At 43.8% G+C, this 19,137-nt stretch overlaps 1 protein-coding gene across 1 annotated transcript; it reads left to right on the top strand.

Annotated features, from left to right (window-relative positions):
- Positions 1-78: 78 nt before the first annotated feature.
- PDIA6 (protein disulfide isomerase family A member 6) lies at positions 79-19,101 on the top strand. The gene is made up of 13 exons (XM_025867738.2): positions 79-211; positions 5,830-5,971; positions 8,829-8,886; positions 9,331-9,457; positions 10,984-11,090; positions 12,447-12,577; positions 12,984-13,098; positions 13,614-13,754; positions 14,605-14,689; positions 14,812-14,884; positions 15,869-16,027; positions 17,419-17,515; positions 18,109-19,101. The coding sequence occupies exons 1-13, from the start codon at positions 193-195 to the stop codon at positions 18,175-18,177; spliced, it is 1,323 nt and encodes a 440-aa protein (XP_025723523.1). The 5' UTR covers positions 79-192; the 3' UTR covers positions 18,178-19,101.
- Positions 19,102-19,137: the final 36 nt, after the last annotated feature.

Here is a 19,137-nt window from a genome sequence, read left to right as displayed (position 1 = left end):
TGGCTATGCGAATGAGCGAAGTCCTCCAGGACCAATGAGCCGCGGCCACGGCTTAGCGAGCGCCTTCCGGCGGGTCCCCGCCGCTCCGCCCGGCGCCTGCCTCACCGGCTGAGGGCGGGACGTGGGGCGGCGGGGGCGCGGCGCGCGGAGCTCAGGCGACGGAGGGACTACACGGTGGCCCGGGCGCTCGGCATGGCTCGCCTGGTGCTGGGTAGGCGCCGGCCTCCTCGTCTCGGGGGGCCGCCCGGGAGCTCCCGGCGGGGCGGGGCGGGCGTGCGGCCTTGGCCGGAGCTGGGGTGGGGGGGTGGGGGATGGCGGGCCCGGCCGGCGCGGGGGTGCGGGGCCCCGCCGGATTCGGGGCACGTGCGGAGGGGAGGCACGGCGGCGGGGCTCCCGCAGCCCACCCGGGGGAGCGTGGCGCGGCGGGGACGGGGAGCCTCGAGGCTGGGCGCGAACCCAGGGCGGAGGGGCGACGGCCGCGGGCCGAGCGGGGGCCAAGGCCGGGAGCTGCGAGGGAGCCGCGCGGAGTGCCTTGATTCCTGGCGGAGGTTGGGGCCGCGGGCGACCGGAGAGGGTCAGGGTCAGGGTCAGTGCTCCCTTGTTCTGGGCCCGCTGTCCTCACGCCGGCGTGCGTGCGGCACAGCCACGAGCTCGTCACCTGTTCTGTGGAATCCCCACTAATGAGAAGAACATCAAAAACCCAGCCCTGGAATCAGACCGAAGAGTTGCCTGAGATAGGGAACGGTGCCTTCCAAAAGCGCTTTAAATGTGTTTGAACTTTCAAAAACTAAATGGAACGCAGACTTCCATGAATTACGTAAATGTCTGTTTTAGAAACTACAGTCAGTGAGGTTGAGGATGGTCCCGTCTCTTTTCTGGCTCCCCTCGGTCCCACCCAGCCCGGGCGCTCTTACCGACGTTACTGGAACGCTCTGGGTCCAGACCAGAGCCCCAGCCCGCACCCGCATTTACTAGCTGTGTGAGCGGGAGCCAGTCACTTAACCACTCTGGGCTAGTACTCCCGCTCTGAGTTGTCGCCAGGATGCACGAGTCCATAGAGGTCTCAGGAGGGTAAGCGAGATATAAATATTTGCTGTACGACTGCAGAGAGTGAACATAGAGCAGGGGAAAAGATTGCAGTGTCTGTTTAGTTTGCTTCGGGTGAATTCAGACTCGGCTCTGAAAGTCTGTGATTCTGTCAATTAACTCATTATTTGAATACATGTAGTCAACCATTTTTTGGGAGCCTTCTTGGTTTCTAGAGGACTGCTTTGGGATCATGTACTCTTGCTAGCAGGTGTGGGACAGAGATGTTGCTGATGTGGATTTGTAACATCCTTAACTACTCTGGAAGAATAACGGGGAGCCACAGATGGCAAAACCATCTGCTCACATAGATTCTAGACACTCGGATGTTCCAATTTCCCATGGGTGCTCATTATCAGTGAGTGGAACTGCGATGTGAATTTCAGAAACAGGACATTATTGATGGAGATTGACCTACTTTATCATCTTAAATGGCCCCGGGTTTTTTTGTTTTCTTGAGGGTTTTCCTAGGGGGTAGTTACTGGCTCCTTTCGTTTATACATCTTTTAATCTGTTTTTCTGAGTATTTAATTTCTTTCTAGCCCTACTAGGTCATACTGCCTTTTAAGGAATTTAGGTCTCAAATCTTTATTATCAAGACATTTCCATTGCAGAGCCATTTATAAGAAAGGGGAGGCTCTTGTGAGAATTAGGCAAAATTTACAGACAAATAACTCCAACATTACTAGGAAAAGAAAAAGAAAAAAGCCCAAGTCCATGTTATTCTGATGTCATGACCATCTTTGTATGGAAAGGAAGCACATTCCTGAGGTAAAAAATCATGGTCCATCCCTTGGGCGACTCCAGCCTGCTTGTAACAGCCTGCTGTCCCTGATTGACAGGAGAAGGGAAAAAAAAACAATTCTGCCACAATCTACCTAATGACCCTCCTTGGGATTATATTAATGCAGTCTCCAGGCCTTTGGTTAAAAATTTGGATTGCATAACCATGTTCTATCTCTTTATAATGATGTGGCCTTAGGCAAGTTACCCTTTCTGTGGCTCCCATTTCCTGGTCTAAAAATGGGTATGATGATACATACCACATAGGGTTCTTAAAATGAGTTAATCTATCTTAGTTGTTTAGACAGTACCTGGTATGTAGTGTCATTTAAGCATTATTCATAGTTAATATGTCAGTTTCTGGAGAGTAGTTGGACAGATACATATATCAAAATATTAGCTATTCCCCCATCCTCCCTGTAAGATCATCTCTTAAGGAAATATTTATATTTATTTGAGGGGAAGGAAAGTATAACAATTTTTAGCATTAGTCTGTTAGTAGTGACAGATTGGAAATAAATTCTGTCAGGGGTGGATTGGCAACATGATAATGGCTATATAGGGGGTGAGGGTGCTAAGGAATCCATAATTATATAGAAAATGTCTGTAACTCATTCTGAGGGAAAAAAGGTTACAGAAAGGAATGTATATAGTAAGATCACATGCATATAAATATAATAAAGTTTTAGACCTCTGAATTGCATAGAGATATCAGTAAGAATATTCACCAAAATATTGCCCATTCTAGTGGAACTGTTGATGGGTTTTCTTTTGCATTTTCAAAAATTCCACAGTGAGCTCAATGTATTGAACAAGTATCAATTCATGTTGATTTTATAAAAAATGATAAAATTTAGAAAGTAGAACTCCATGGAGGATTTTCCAGGACCAGTCTTAAGTTCTAAGTGTGTTCTGAATTAGGACTCTGTCTTCTTGGGTTCTTAATTTACTTTATTAAATATGTCAAACTCCACTTAACCTTCCCTGCAGCAACAAAAAGATTATTGCGCAGCAAATTCCAGTAGAGATAAGAATGCAAACTTTATATCTAATTTTAAATATTCTAGTAGCCTCGTTTAAAAAGGTAAAAAGAAATAGGTGAAATTAATTTTAATATCTATTTCCCCAGTGTATATAAAATATCATTTTAGCATGTCATCAATGTCAGAAATACTAACAAGATGCTTTTCCCCCTACCAAGTCCTCGAACCTTCATGCGCTTTTTATACTGTTAGTACGTGTTGGGGCAGCCGCATGTGGTGAGAGGCTGCCACCTCGGACAGCAGCAGTCATTGGGAGAGCCCCATTCTGGATGCCTGATCGCCACCCGCATGCACCCTTTCTCACCTCTCGGGGTGGACAAGGAGGTCATACTGTCCCCGGCTCCCCCATCACTGACTCTGGTTCCCTCCCCTAACTCCAGGCATTCTGTTTCATTATTCCTCCACTTTAGCCTCTCCTGCTCCCCGTATTTTTTCCCTTCATGCTCAGATCACTCTCATCTTTAAAAAGAAACCTTCCTTCTACCCCACATTTGCTTCCCCTCTTGTGCTCTTTATAATAAGATTTGTTTTAAAGAGTTATCCGTTGTTTTCATCAACTTGTTCCCTCTTACTCTCTCCAGTCTTTTTTGCAGGTTGGCTGCTGCTTATTTTCACTACTCCACCACAACCGTCCTGGGCCCCAGGGATCGCTCATTAAATCCAGCAGTTAGTTTTCGGTCTCCTATTTGATCTCCCAAGAGCGTGTCTTACTGTTGCCCTTTCCATCTTTCCCTGGGTTTGGGTGACACCACTCTCCCACACTGAGAGCCAGAAAACTCTCTAGAAAGCAAATCTGGTCATACCCCCTGCATTATAAAATTTATGTCACCCTTAGGTCCACAGTTTGATTTTCCTAAGTTCCTACAACATTAGCCGTATCTATAATTCAGATGCCATGTTTTTTTTGTTTGTTTGTTTTTTAGTCTCCGTGCCCAGTGTGGGGCTTGAACTCACATCCCTGAGGTTGAAAGTTGCATGCTTTGCTCTGCTGACTGAGCCAGCCAGGCACCCCCTCAGATGCAGTGTTCTTGAACAATATAATGACATTGTTTATTCATGCCCGTGACCTACTGAACCATTTTATCCTGAGAACTAAAAAGACAACAGTGGTTTAATGGGAAAAACTTGGAAATAGAAGTCAGAGACCACAGATGGGCCACTGGATGTGCCTTTGTTTTCTTATTTACAAAAGAGGGCTTATTCCTGCTCTCTGGTTAGTAATGCTGTGGAAAACCAAGTGGTCTAATGTATTTGAGAGTGATCTCAAAATTGAAAGTGCTATGTAAGTAGAAGGTGGAAGATGTAGCAACAGAACAGTTAACATTGGTGTACATGCCTTCCAGAAGAAATTTACCAGTGGGTTATTCAAAGAAGCTCCATTTGGAATCTTCCAAATTCTATCTACAAGGCATATGAAAATATGACTAAGATGGCATATGCACACACTGCCTTAGAGGACGGGTCAGTTTCGCAGTTTGTTACATCAGTAGATGAAAGAAATTATATGATCATATTCATAGATGCTAAAAAGAAAGTAACAGGAATTTCTCTAATACCATAAAGTTTTATGTTGCAACCCAAAAGCCAGCAGGTGAGAAAATATTAAGGTCAAGAACAGTCCATTATTAAGTATTGTTCTAGAGGTATTAGATGCAATGTAACTGGAAAACAGAGAAGTCCTATATATATTTAAAAGGAGGAGGTGGAATTTTGATAGTACTACCAATTCAGAAAACAAAAACATTCATAAATCAGAACTTGTTTTCCTATATAATTGTTAAAAATTACATTTCAGTTCGTAGAGTAGCCAAGAAAAATGCACTTGGTCCACAGTGTGGTTAAACTGCTATTTTTTTTTAAAGATTTTATTTATTTATTTATTTATTTATTTATTTATTTATTTATTTGAGAGGGAGGGAGAGAGAGAAACAGCATGAGAGGGGAGAGGGTCAGAGGGAGAAGCAGGCTCCCCGCTGAGCCGGGAGCCTGATGCGGGACTCAATTCCAGGACTCCGGGATCATGACCTGAGCCGAAGGCAGTCGCTTAACCAACTGAGCCACCCAGGCGCCCCTAAACTGTGCTATTAATAATACGACAAGAGGGGGGCCTGGGTGGCTCAGTCGTTAAACGTCTGCCTTTGGCTCAGGTCATGGTGCCAGGGTCCTGGGATCAAGCCCTCCATCGGGCTCACTGCTCGGCGGGAAGCCTGCTTCTGCCTCTCCCACTCCCCCTGCTTGTGTTCCTGCTCTTGCTATCTCTCTGTAAATAAATAAATAAAAATCTTTTTAAAAAAAGAAAATAATACCACAGGACTCCATCCTCGCTTTATAACATGTACATGAAAATTCTTTGTAAGCTCATCCAACAGCATTGTAAGTGCCTACTGATTGCCATGAATAGTGTTAGCAGAAATGAAAGTATTTATAAAAGCAATTATTGCCCTTGACAGAGTCCCAGTTTAGTGGAGGAAACAAGTGATTTTTTTCCTTCAAAAGAAAGTAATAAAGGTAGTGTTCTAATATTGCAACTGCATAACACAAAAAATAAATGCTGTGTAGATTGCCCAGCGTCACAGGGTAGCCTGCCAACATTTCAGTGTCCTCACCCATTAAATGGCCGTAGTAGTAGTACCTCACAAGGTGATTGTAAAGAATGAAGATGTTCATGCATAAGCACAAAGCAAGAAATCTTTTCCCAGTTGCAGCTCAAGAGGTGAGAGTGTGGCCTCTGTGTCCTTGCTGTGCCCTGCACCAGGGGGAGTGAGATTCCAGGGGCTACAAGAGCAGCAAGTGGCCAGGGATTCAAAGGGCCCTGACCCGGGAGGACACTGGGCAATTGAAGAAGACTCCCGTTGCCAAGTTTGCTGCCAGAGCATGAACCCTTTTGCTCATGCTGTGCTTTGTGTCATTACTGCAGGTCTGATGAGCTGCACCTTCTTCCTGGCAGCGAATGGTCTCTATTCCTCCAGTGATGATGTGATTGAACTAACTCCATCAAATTTCAACCGAGAAGTTATTCAAAGTGCTAGCTTGTGGCTTGTAGAATTCTATGCTCCATGGTAAGTGTAAAGCCATATTGTGGGTTATTTATGGTACTTTATAAAATTAGAGAAAATATTATATGAAAGTATGATTTTATTCAGTCATCTAGTTTATCTAGTTTACTGCTTGTTTAAAAGAAGTAGAGAGGCAAGTGGGAGACTCCCCAAAGTGGTGTGAGTTAAAGGCCATAGAGATCAAGTCCACTGAAAAAGAATGGTTGGAGTAGCTGATTGCTGCAAAAAAGAAGAAAATCATTCTTAAAATTTTAAGAAGGTATATCTCAATGATGAGGTGAGTAGGATCTTGATGGAAGGGAAACTTATTTATGCTGAAAGAATATTGGGCACAGGAAAGGGAAGAACTAGTGATTGATTCCATTCTGTGTCTTGGAGAGAGTTGCTTCCAGAAGTATGTCATTAAAAACTGGTTTAATTTTAAAATTCTTCTCTTGCCTTACATGCATTGCTGGAAAAAAACAAACAAACAAACCCCCAAAACCCTTGTGGGGTAAAGATGCAATTATCATTGAAATTAATGGTGCACAATTAGAGTCAAAATACAATATTGCACTAATTGTTGATATAGTTAAGCATATAACACAAACAAAACAAAAACCCAACAAATAGAGAAGTGTAGAGACAGATGAATGGAAACTGCAAAATGTGCACAAGGCTGTTACCTCTGTAATCTAGCAGGCCAGGCCGAGGGTACCCTGAGGAGACCTGAGCCCCAGCCAGCTGTGTCCTGCAAATGACCTCAGGAAGTACTTTTAGATGTGAGCTGCACCCCCTACGCTCACGTAGGGGTAGTAAATGAAATTCTTACAGATTCTTTTACCTGAGTGGGTGCATTTTAGGATAGGCCTAATGAAAGGTTTTCCTGTATTGGTTTAATTTTTTCCTTTGCAAGACCATGAAACTGAATTTTGGAAACTCATTACCAGTCCTCATGGACTACGTCACTTAATGTTCAGTGTAGCAAATTAAGGTAAAACCCTCTACTTGTATGTTGCCACATTGTGAATACTATTCATCTGAGTGCCTTTATTATTATTTTTTTTAAAGCTTCTCTTTTTGTTAAATCCAAGTGAGCATTCTATATGGGTTAGTCCATTCGTATTAGTAAATGCACAAATAGTAATTGTGCAGATTGTTCTATTGTTGAATGCCTTTGTATGCAATTTTTACAAGTTAGACTTTTTTTTATCATTTATGGTAATTGACATTGTTTTGGGGAGCTACGATATAAAGAGAATATACCTCATTCCAAAACTAAACCGAAGAGCATCATTGAGAAGGCTGGATCCGGACCCTGTAGTTAACGGTTACTGTTCCATGGCAGTTTTGCTTCCTAATGTTCTGGAGAACAGGAGGTCTCATTAGAGCACGTGTTTTTCCCCTTTTCTTGTGTTTGGACTTGGCAGCTTGGTGAAGGCTTTGAATTCTTTCCAGAATAAAGATTTTCCTTTTCTCTGTGTAAAATAAAGCATATAGGGTTGCAGAGGGAACCTAAAATATCGAAATAACATTGTCAAAATACTAAAATAAATCTTGATGTGGTTATCTAGTACTTGTTCACTGGGACAGTAAATACCAAGATCTAGCAGCAGCCCTAACACCTAGACGCCATAATCGTGAAGTAGTGATGAGCATAAACGAGTTTGGAAGAGAAGTGTAGGAGCTGTGGTAGTGATCTAAGAGTAGCTGTGAGTTTTTGTTTGTGACAGTTGGTGTGTTGTGAATGTTCATCATTGAAGGAAAGCCTTCGTTTCCATTGCAAGTTAGCAAAATAGAGGTGTTCCTCTCCCCCCCCCCCGCCCTCAAAAGTTCCTGGAGCCCCTGGATTTTTATCCACTAACACCTTCAGGGTCTGTGGACCGCAGGTGAGGAACACTTGGGTTAGAGGTGTGCTATATTTAGATTTACGTGGCATTTTGATCTGTCTTTACTATGCTTCATGTAGAAATTGAAGGGAATATACACTCTGATAATTTCTGATTTGAGTCCTTTCATAGTATAAACCCAAATTAAAGAGGCACAAAGTCCTATAAAATTTTGACTCCTGGACTTCTAAGTAGGAGCATGTGGACAGCAAAAGATACTAGATAGAAGTATGTAGAAGCAGCATTCCGGGACATTTCCCAGAAGATCCTAACTTTTAAAATATCGGATTAAGCTTAGGCCCCTGTGGAAGGTGCTAATATATAGTGATTAAAAACATGGGACCTGGAGTCACAGACCTATCCAGCAGCTCTGTCACGGACGACTGTGTGATAGTGGAGAGGTTTCTTCTCCATCTCTGTCCCCTCATCCGTAAGGTGAAGATAACAAGGCCTGTCTTCAGTGTTGTGCCGATGAAATGAAATCCTGTACGAAGGGCCCCTCATGGTCCTGGCACATGGCATTTGCTCGTTAGGTCCTTAGAAGCCTAGTTAGGAGACTTTACTCTGTTTTTTAAAAAAACAAAAAAACAAACAAAAAAAACTAATCACCTATGGGTAAACTGGTTATGGTATCTTCATACAATGGATGTTATTCAACCATGAAAATGAACGGTATAACGTCTGCAACCTCGATAAGTGGTATAAACGTAACAGGTTTGTGTATATATAACTTTTTTTCTTTTTTTTAAAGATTTTATTTATTTGACAGAGCAAGCACAAGCAGGGGGAGCAGCAGGCAGAGGGGGAGAGAGAGGAGCAGGCTCCCCCTGAGCAGGGAGCCCGATGCGGGACTCGATCCCAAGACCCTGAGATCATGACTGAGCTGAAGGCAGACGCTAAACCAACTGAGCCACCCAGGTGCCCTGGTGGAGTATTTTTGAATTGGGGATCAAAGACATTAATTGTTGCCTTGTGTTTTCATCTCCTAAAAGGTGTGGCCACTGCCAGAGGTTGACACCAGAATGGAAGAAAGTAGCAACTGCATTAAAAGTAAGTTTCTAAGATGTCCACATTCACCTGTGAATGTATAAATAAGTGTGCAACTGGGCTTAATGTAGGATAGGAAGTTGATTTGCATATTAAGCTCAGAACGCTTGTTCTGGTGCCAGAATCATGTAGGGAGCAAAGGGATAATATACATTTAATTTTTACATTGTCTGTTTTTGTTAACTCAGTTTTCCGGATTAGTGACATAATTACTCTTCGTCATGGTAATTCTGGGAACTGCAGAGTTCCCTCTAAGGCTGACTTACAGTTCACCCATCATTCCGTGTAGTAATGATTTTCCAGGCAAGAGCCTTCATTAATTCTGTTTATTAACCTAACCCTGCCCTTTATTATCTTGTCCCTGAGTCTACAAGAATCAAATGATGGGTTTTTGTGGAGTCTGCTCCAGTTGAAAGAAAAATAGATAATACTTTTATGTTTTCACAGGATGTTGTAAAAGTTGGTGCAGTTGACGCAGATAAACATCAGTCTCTAGGAGGTCAATATGGCGTTCAGGGATTTCCTACCATTAAGATTTTTGGCTCCAACAAAAACAGACCAGAAGATTATCAGGGTAAGGACTTTTCCTAACTATTCCATTCCCCTGGTTGGAATTTTAATTTGAGCAGGTAGGTAAAAATTAGGAGGAAGGGCCCGTTTGTTTTTGTAAATAAAGTTTTTCAGAACACAGTCACACCTGTTTACATATTGTCTGTAGTTGCTCTCCCACTAAAATGGCAGCATCGAGTAGCTGCAACTGATAGAAAGGCCCGCCCAGCTGAAAATAATTGCTGTTTGGCGCTTCACAAAGAGTTCGCCAACTCTTGGTCTAGAGTGAGAAAACCCTCTCTTTCTTGCTAGTACATTTCTTAATCTGGTATATTTCCAGGTAGATTGGAGGAAGGGGCGCTGGTTCAGAGGGTGAAGGCATCTAGAGTTAGAGAAGGAACAGAAGGCCGTGTTATGTGCAGGGCTTCCCTTCTGTGTTAGGAAGCGTCGGCCAAGGCCGCAGAACGACACAATTCAAACATATTCTGCGTGTTGCTGTACTATATTTTCTTTCTAATGTCAGGTCCGAAAGGGTTCTCAGACGTTTTTCTCTCTTGACAGTTTGATAAACTATTTAAAAAAAAAAAAATATGAAATTTTCCAAAGAGACTTCATTAGAGTTTTGCCTTTAAACTCTGAAGATAGGGGCGCCTGGGTGGCTCAGTTGGTTAAGCGACTGCCTTCGGCTCAGGTCATGATCCTGGAGTCCCGGGATCGAGTCCCGCATCGGGCTCCCTGCTCACCAGGGAGTCTGCTTCTCCCTCTGACCCTCTTCCCTCTCGTGTTCTCTCTCTCATTCTCTCTCTCTCTCTCAAATAAATAAATAAAATCTTTAAAAAAAATAAATGAACTCTGAAGATAGCCTCATGGCCTGTATTATCTGCACACTTCCGAGTCAGTTAATAGCCCCCTGATTTTTTCTTGAGTATATAGTTTTTGGTTAAATTTCCAAAGGCTGTTGTCATTATTGAGTTTCAGTTACAGGGTTTATTACTTCTTAGATTAGGATTAAATTCAGCTAGAGAACCTAAAAAAAGCCCAAGATAACTGTGTTGTAAGCAAGGTAGAAAAAAGAGGCCTGGATTGCTTTCCAGTTACTTGGCTTCAGGCATTTCATATTCTACTTTGTCCACATTTTTTTTTCTCTCCATTATCATAGAAATAGTTCCTTCTATTTTTCTCAATTGGTTATTTGTATTTAGAAGTGTTCTCTGCTTTCTTAACCAAATAAGTTTCTTATTTATCTGTGTACATGTTGCATGTTCGGTAAATGTTTGTGAGTTACTCTCATTTGTAGATGGTATTAATAGGTGAGCAGGAGGATATTCTTGTTCACGCTAATAACCTAAAACTCAAGAAGGGGATTTGGTCTTCCCAGTGAAAAGTCTAGTGCAAAATGCATTGTAGGGAGAACTTGGCCCTGTGTTAAATACACGTGTGTACTGTTGGGTATGTTCAGACATCCGATAAAGCTGACAGATTTAGGAAGTGTCCTTCAGGCACACAGCTCACCGCCATCCGTCCATCTGATTGTCCTTTGTATTCCTCTAGGTGGCAGAACTGGTGAAGCCATCGTAGATGCTGCCCTCAGTGCCCTGCGCCAGCTCGTCAAGGACCGCCTTGGGGGAAAGGGTGGCGGATATAGTTCTGGAAAGCAAGTAAGGCTGTATAAAGTTCATTTTTAATGTGTGTGATGATTCTGATGCCAAAATGTGGACTACTTGTAGAGGATAGTTTGTTTTTTTAAGTCATTACTACTATTGTAGATAGTGAACTTTCAGTTAAAAAAATAATACAAGGTTAGATCAGCTGATGCCAGAGGGAGTCAGCCACCCATCCTGTTCATTTGGCCTCCTCAGAAGTCACTAGTCCCAGGGCAACTTGCCACAACTGTAGGCCAAGATCCAGGCCACAAATGGGCTTCCTCGGCCCAGTGCTAAAATGGAAGAGTTTGAGCTGTAAACAGAGAAAGAGCTCCAGGCCAGGGGAGCCGGGCTCTGGGATCCTCTGGCCTTTGTAGTTCTAAAGTGGAGAGAGAAAGAGACCAGAGGGGCTTTGGGCAAAGAGGGATAAAATTTGAATGATCTCTTGGCCTATATCTGGCAATCAGCCTGAAATCCTGGAAAATTCTATATAAATGGACAGGGAAGAAGAGAAAGAAGTTCTTGTTCCGTGGATTGGTATTTTTAGATGCTCATGTATGAGATGTGATGTTTAACCATGATGTACTTCCATTCTTGTGAAGAGGCATTAAATTCTTACAGACATAGATAAAATGGCCCTTGACTCTTAAAGAGACCAGTAAAACTAGCTTCCTTACACAGACTGAGAACTTACCCAGAGATTCCACGCTCTTGCCTTTTATTTCAAACTCCGACATTTAGTGGGCACAGTTGTCTCCCCTATCTCCATGGCTTTTGGCCCAGGCACCAGAAAGCAGTAAACAGAACTGACTGCCTCTGAGCTTTGGTACTCAAGAAAATTCACTGGGGACACCTGGCTGGCCCAGTCGGAGGAGCGTGCGACTCTTGATCTCGGGGTTGTGAGTTTGAGCCCCATGTTGGGTATAGAGAGGACTTAAATAAATAAAACTTAAAAAAAAAAATTCTTTGAAAAAAAGGATTAAATGTTCTATTTAGCTCTCTTGACTGGTAGGGATCTTATCTATGGAAGGGTAGCAACTGTGGTACGTTTAACATCCTGGGATGAATGAGCAGTTGTGCCCAGTCTGAATTAGAGTAGTGTTGCTGGGTGGTTCTGTGAGCCATGTGGGGTTTCTCTTAACAAAATAGCAGATGATATTATACTGTAGGGATTGGTAATTGATAGTAAACACTGCTTAACATGCAAAAATACTATTAAGGAGTGTCCCCAATCTGAGTAAAATAGTTTTTACTTGAAAGAAAAGCTCCAAACTTTGTTAAGATGTGGGTGAGATTGTTAAATCTATTTAGAACAGGAATAGTGTGCTTTCTGGCCGTGGGTAGTTTAATATTTAATGTCACCCGTGACAGGGTAGGAGTGAAAGTTCAAGCAAGAAGGATGTGATTGAGCTGACGGACGACAGCTTCGATAAGAATGTCCTTGATAGTGACGATGTTTGGATGGTTGAATTCTATGCTCCTTGGTGTGGACACTGCAAAAAGTAAGTGCTTTCTACCATGTTCTTCGAGTCACAGTGCTTCAGTATAGTCACCTCGTTTGTTTTGAAGAAGCTGACCCAGACCCAGGTAATCACTGAGATCTCCAGAAAAACTCTGGATTCTAAGTGATTGTTACATGTTGGCATGAGAGTCAAGAGTATCTTCTGTTGTGTTTTCAGAGATGAGCAGGGAGCCAGCATCCCGATTTGGGGAGGGCAGTCACAAAGACCCGCAAAGGGAAGGGAAAGTTGGAAGGGTGGTATCACTTGTGCCCGCCCCCCCGCCCCAACACACACACACAAAACGTGTGTCCAGATCTCACTGGACTGGGCAGAAATACACACATCAGCTTAAGTATTTATGCCGAGAGTTAAAATATACTTTTAAAGTGCAAATATTTTTCTATAGCCTTGAGCCAGAATGGGCTGCTGCAGCTACAGAGGTGAAAGAGCAAACGAAGGGAAAAGTGAAGCTTGCAGCCGTGGATGCCACAGTTAACCAGCTTCTAGCCAGCCGATATGAGGTGAGTGTGTCTGTAAGGCTCATTTCTTTGAGAAATACACCGTATTTTCAACTATTACTTCATCCAGTATTCTAAGCCTCCCTGTGTGGTAGGAGGGGAGATGTTTGGCCATTTGTAATGCAACTGAATTGCTTGATTGTTAAAACTATTAAGTCTTCAAGACTTTTTTTTTTTTTTTAATCCAATATCTCACTATTTCTGCTGTGTGCTTAATGTGAATCTTCAGCTTGCCCAGGCTTTTACAAGTTACTCATTGCTTTTGAACTTGGTCCTTTTGTTCTAGAGCAGATATGTTGTATTAAGTATAAATGCAAGGTTTGAATAAGACTTGGCTGTGCCTGGTAGGCAGATTGTTAAAACCGCCTGATTAACAGACCTTTGTGTCTCATCCCTGATCACTGATGCAGGCTGGGGATATTGTTATGTTAAATTACCTACAAGGTACTTTCAGAATGCATAAGGTTATTTTATTTCTTATTAAATGTTAATTTGATTCTGTCTTGTCTTTTTAATAGATTAGGGGATTTCCTACAATCAAGATATTTCAGAAGGGAGAGTCTCCTGTGGATTATGATGGGGGGCGGACACGATCTGACATTGTCTCCCGGGCCCTGGATTTGTTTTCTGAGAATGCCCCCCCTCCTGAGCTGCTGGAGGTAAACCGCTTCCATCGCCACAGATAAGCACTCATCCAGGCTGATGGCAGGGGCACTAATGCGGCAGTGACACTCGTTTTGTCCTTTCAGATGCGCTCTTTCCCTTTTAAAGCGTTCTCTCGTTTCGGGTGGGGAAAACCTGTCTGATAAATTGCTGCTTTTCATAACTTTTAGTACTAAAATAATTACAGTCTGAGGACAGGTGTACCAAGCTGCTTAAAAACAGAATGCACCCGGTCACGCTGCCCTCGTTCTCTAAGTAATAGCTGTTATTTGCGGAGAAGCGTGGGACAGGCATCATGCTGGTGCTTTTACGTCTGTTTCTCTCGGTTCTCACATGAATGCCTAGAGGTAAATACTGCTTTTATCTCCATTTTACATGAGGAAACGGAGGCCCAGAGAGCCTCAAGTGCTCATAAATACATAATTATGTATATATCTGTCTAGCTAAACAAGGAAGTGTCAGAGCCAGGCCACACCCACACCCTTTGTCATTTCAGAGACCGTGGGGGGGGGGGTATGTGTGGTGTGTGTGCGCGCGCTGATGCTTCGCTGGCCCCCCGGATGGAGGGAGGGAGGGGTGTGGGTGTGTGTGTGCGTGCACGCGCCGACGCCTCTCTGGCCCCCCCAAGGGAGGGCTTTGGGAGCAGTCGCAGAAGTGCCGCACAGAGCAGAGCTGTCGCTGGTGCCGCATGGCAAACAAGGCCGTCGTATTCCGGAGGAGTCGCTCAGTCTCATGAACTGCTCTGCTCTTCAGTGAATGTGACGATGCCAAGTGTGTGTTGTCAAGCTGAGTTTTGGGTTCTGTGTCAGTGGCCTTCCACCCACCCCCCGTCTTCCGGGCCCGCAGATCATCAGTGAGGACGTCGCCAAGAAGACGTGTGAGGAGCGCCAGCTCTGTGTTGTGGCCGTGCTGCCGCACATTCTGGACACCGGTACGCCGGACAGAGGCTCCCCTACTCTCCCTGCGCGGCTCTCCCTGCCCTGCGGGTCTTTCTCGCTGATGAGCGTGGCGGACGCCTTTATCTTTACCTTGAAAACACTCTCTTTAAATTAGGAGCTGCTGGCAGAAATTCTTACTTAGACGTTCTTCTGAAGTTGGCAGACAAATACAAAAAGAAAATGTGGGGGTAAGTTACGATCTCGGTATGACTTGGCTGGGAGAGCGTCATGCTCCTCAAGTTTCTGCTTCCCACTGTGTTCTCTGTAGAATGTGTCCCTGTTTCTCTTTGGCATTTTTTTAAGTTTAGGAGGTAAATAATTACCATCTCGAAGGGAAAGAATGCAGGTCTCTGATTTCTAAGACACTCATCTGTGCCACGGTGTACATTTTTCTCATAGCAGTCATTTTAAAATGGTGGTTGGGGTCCCAGCTAGCAAGCAAAACCTGAGTCACCTCACTGGACTCCGGCACAGCTTTGGAGGCCAGACAAAGAAAGAGAAGTAGAGGGGTGTTTGCTTACCCTTTTCCAAGTGAGGGCTGATACGGCAGATTTTTCAGACAAAGTATGTCTGCCTCCTGTTGAACCTTTTGCTTCTCCTCCTCAATATCTCTTGCTGTCCCGCCTCCCTCCTGCCCCTGCTGTCCCTTTTGGGACAGGTGACCCTGCACCGCCTGCCTGGGTTCAGCGCAGGGTTGTGTGCCTACAGAACAGCGCCTTCTGGCACCCGTTATTCCTCACCGTTGTAGCAGTTGAGTAAGGAAATGCAGCTGAGCGTGTTCGTCGGTATTGAATAATGACATACCAGTAAGTTTTACAAAGAAGTTATGATGCTTCTAGAGAGCTTGCATAATCCCGCAAATGATATTAGTAGGAGTTCAGGTAATAAAGACGGAAAATTTACCAGGTTTAGTGGACAGTACTTCAGGGGCTGGGAGGAAAATTTTGTAGATCGGGGGTACTTCTGGAGATATGGTTTAGGGAATATAAGAGAGGAACTGTAGTTAAGAGCACATCTAGAATACGTTGTTTTTGTAAACTTTCTTTTTATTTCTACATCCATTTCATTCCAGAAAATATTGGGAGTGTAATCTTTTTTTTAATACCCGCTATAATTAGATTTCAACTAATTTCAAAGGGATCTTTACCCTAAAAACCAGCCTGTTTCTCTAGGTGGCTGTGGACCGAAGCTGGAGCCCAGTCGGAACTTGAAAACGCCTTGGGGATTGGAGGGTTTGGGTACCCTGCCATGGCGGCCATTAATGCACGCAAGATGAAATTTGCTCTTCTAAAAGGTTCTTTCAGCGAGCAAGGCATTAATGAGTTTCTCAGGTAATTTCTTGCTTTCTTGAGTTGTTTTTGTTTTGTGGCTTAGTTCTGTGGTGGTGTGGGTTCAAAACTAGGCTTACATAGACCAAGCAGTCGATGGAATTATTTTGCATTTGGAATTCTGGAGAATTAGATGTTTGAGTTCTAAATCATCTTCCTGTAAGAGCTATGTTCTCTTTTCTGCGGAAGGATTCTGTAGAGTGATGGCCACCTTGCCATCTTGTGCCATTGGCATTGAGCTCTTCCTGATTCTCATAGAAATATCACATGGGCTAGAAGGAGCCCTTTCTCACCCATTCCCACCCTAGCACGCTTGGTGCCCCTGACCTCAGATAGTACCCCGTCGATTTCTGGCCATTAGCTCTAGAAGATTATTATGTGAAAACGAGCGTACTTCTGAAGTGACTGCAGCGATGTGCAAACAACACTAAGGGTTCCCAAACCCAGTGTTGTACAGAGCTCTCTGTCCTGCTCTTCAGCTCAGCCTAAAATTGACTTAATCACCTTCCAGCCAAATGCAAGGCATTGACACTGCACTGTTTTGGTTAATGCCTCTTCCTCATAACTGACTATCACAAAGGTGAACCTCTTCGACCCAGACCTTGTCTCCCTTCAGTACTGTAGAGCTGATAATAAGCTCTTGGTAGTTGATTAACACATATTTTGTAGGTTTTATGTATCATATACTGTATTCCTACAATGAAGTAAGCCCCAGAAAAGAAACTGTAATTAAGACAATCAGAGAAAATACGTTACTGTAGTGTAAAAAAAAAATCTGTGTAAATGGACTTGTACAGTTCAGCCCGTGTTGTTCCGGGGTCAGCTATACTTAGAAGTATGTCATCCTTTTTCAACAGCTGATTCCAGTGTCAGAAACCATAGGAAATGTATGACGGTAATAATTACATAACAAGATGGAGCCTTTGGACTCAGTTATTGGAAACAACAGGGTCTAACCTCAGCTTTGAGTTTATTCACATTTCTTTTCAACTGGTTTTCCTTTTCTGGTTTGTCGTTTGTTTAGTACAGAGGAGGTGAATAGTTCATGGAACTGTCAGGGTTGCACCCGTGTTCTACATCACATTTGATAGTTATTGTGTACTTAATTTGTATTTTAGCAAAATAAGTTTTTCTTAATTATTGGTGATAACTGGTTTTATCTGATGCCAAGACCCGAGTAATTTCACACCTGGTTGCATTGCTGTCCTCGCTTGAAAAGATGATATACTGTTCAGGAGCAAGAGGTGAGAAATGCCTCTGCAGGAACCTATAGGCACGTCGTCATATTTATTTATTTATTTGTGTGTTTTGTTTGTTTTATTTTTTTTACGTCGTCATTTTTAAAACATGGTTTCTTCATCCGGTTGTGCTTGTTTTGGTCCTTTGCGCCCCAGGGAGCTCTCATTCGGGCGGGGCTCCACAGCACCTGTAGGAGGCGGGGCCTTCCCTGCCATCAGCGCCAGAGAGCCTTGGGACGGCAAGGACGGCGTGGTGAGTCCCCGGGGCGCGCGGGGGGCCGTGTGCAGGCAGGACTTGTCACCGGGGTGCTCGTCCGGCCTCTCCGTATTCTCCCTGTCCCTGGGCAAAGATTTGTAAGCCCGGTCCTCTCCACCGGACGTCAGCCTTGGCATGCTGTCAGAAACGGGCCCTGGGTATTCTTGACAGAGACGACGAGATAAATTTCAGTAATGAGGTTTCTTTCCTGATTATCACCCCGAAACTGAACATTTAACCTGGAATTCACTTACTGTGTGTCTGCAAGACACAAAATTATAGCTTTGAAATGAGCATTTATTCTAGTACACTTCTGCCCCTTCTTCCTCAGAAGGACAAGCTAAATGGCTGTTGGTGTTAAAGGGGTGGTAATTTGTTGAATTCGTACTTCACCCAAGTTCTCAGCTTTTCCAGCTATGAAATAATAGGCAGTGTTAAAAGCAGGAGGTGGGTTAGGGAGGAACGAGCTCTGTAATCTGGGGCATCTCTAGAAATGACCGCTCTGTGGTGAGCCGGTGTGCTCTGAGCCCCTCACCCTGCCTCCCCCCCCCCCAGCCCCTGAGGGGCCTCACGTTGGCTTTGTTTTCCAGCTTCCCGTGGAAGACGACATTGACCTCAGTGACGTGGAGCTGGACGATTTGGAAAGAGATGAGCTGTGAGAGGCTTGGCACAGACTTGAGTTTTCTTTTCTTGGGAGCAAATTTCCCCAGCAGTGAAGGAACATTCTTCACGATCAGATGAGTCTACCAGTGGCCTTTTTAACCAAGAAGTAGCACTTGATTGGTCATGTGAAAACACTGCGACAGTGAACTTTGCATCTCAAGAAAACAATGAAAAATTCTATGAATTGTTGTAGCCAGTGAAATTGGGTTGTATTCTATCGGGTAATATTTGGAGAAAAACTGACGGGCTGTTGACGTATTTTTCCCTCCCTCTGACTGCTGCTTGAATGTTCTTGGAAGCTGTTTCTTACATATTAAGTTTTTTAATGTGATTCTTTCATTCGAATATTAATGGCTTTTTTCCATTAAAAAAATAAAATATTTTGGACAATGCCAATAAATGTATGAAATTAGTGTCCACATCATAAAAATCAGAATCCTGTGTTTAGCCAGTAAATTAATATAATGAAAGGATGACCCTGATGTCTTCCCTCCCTATAAACCTGTGATCCAGAGGACACCATCTGGAGGCTTGCCACAACACAGATCTCACATACGTCCTGCGAGGCCAAGTTCCAGCTGCGAGATGTGACCTGTGCAGTGAGTTCAGAGAGAGGGTGAAAAGCAATGGGCAGTCAGTTGAGAACTGCCTTTCATGCCCCCTGGATTTTGTCTTTGGGCCATCCCCAGTGACCGTTAGGAAATACGGCTGATTATACTGTTAGCTCAGGATTTAACGTGCTTCCTCCGCCCTCACGAGATGACTGTTAAGACCCGAAATACGGCAGCAGGTTACCGACTCCCAGGTGGGCCCTGTTTATGTAAAGTGCAGTTTGAATTATGTTAGAATACCAGAGACAATTCAGAGGATTGAGCATTTCTTTATTGTAACTTAAAAAAAATAAATACAACTGTACCTAACTTTTGTGAGCAATTTCTCTCAAAATCTAAATTCTG

Source organism: Callorhinus ursinus, unplaced genomic scaffold (assembly GCF_003265705.2).
Source record: "Callorhinus ursinus isolate GAN/ISIS: 27379988/994484 unplaced genomic scaffold, GSC_fseal_2.0 scaffold10, whole genome shotgun sequence".
NCBI classification, from domain to species: domain Eukaryota; kingdom Metazoa; phylum Chordata; class Mammalia; order Carnivora; family Otariidae; genus Callorhinus; species Callorhinus ursinus.
Note: the sequence above shows the minus strand (reverse complement) of the source record. Positions and strands in the feature narration are given on the sequence as shown.

What these genes read in the sequence shown, in the direction of transcription:
- PDIA6 (XM_025867738.2), top strand. An exon ending in GTAGAATTCTATGCTCCATG is followed by an intron (nt 5,972 to 8,828) that starts GTAAGTGTAAAG and finishes ATCTCCTAAAAG; the next exon opens with GTGTGGCCACTGCCAGAGGT. An exon ending in CCCCTCCTGAGCTGCTGGAG is followed by an intron (nt 13,755 to 14,604) that starts GTAAACCGCTTC and finishes CCGGGCCCGCAG; the next exon opens with ATCATCAGTGAGGACGTCGC.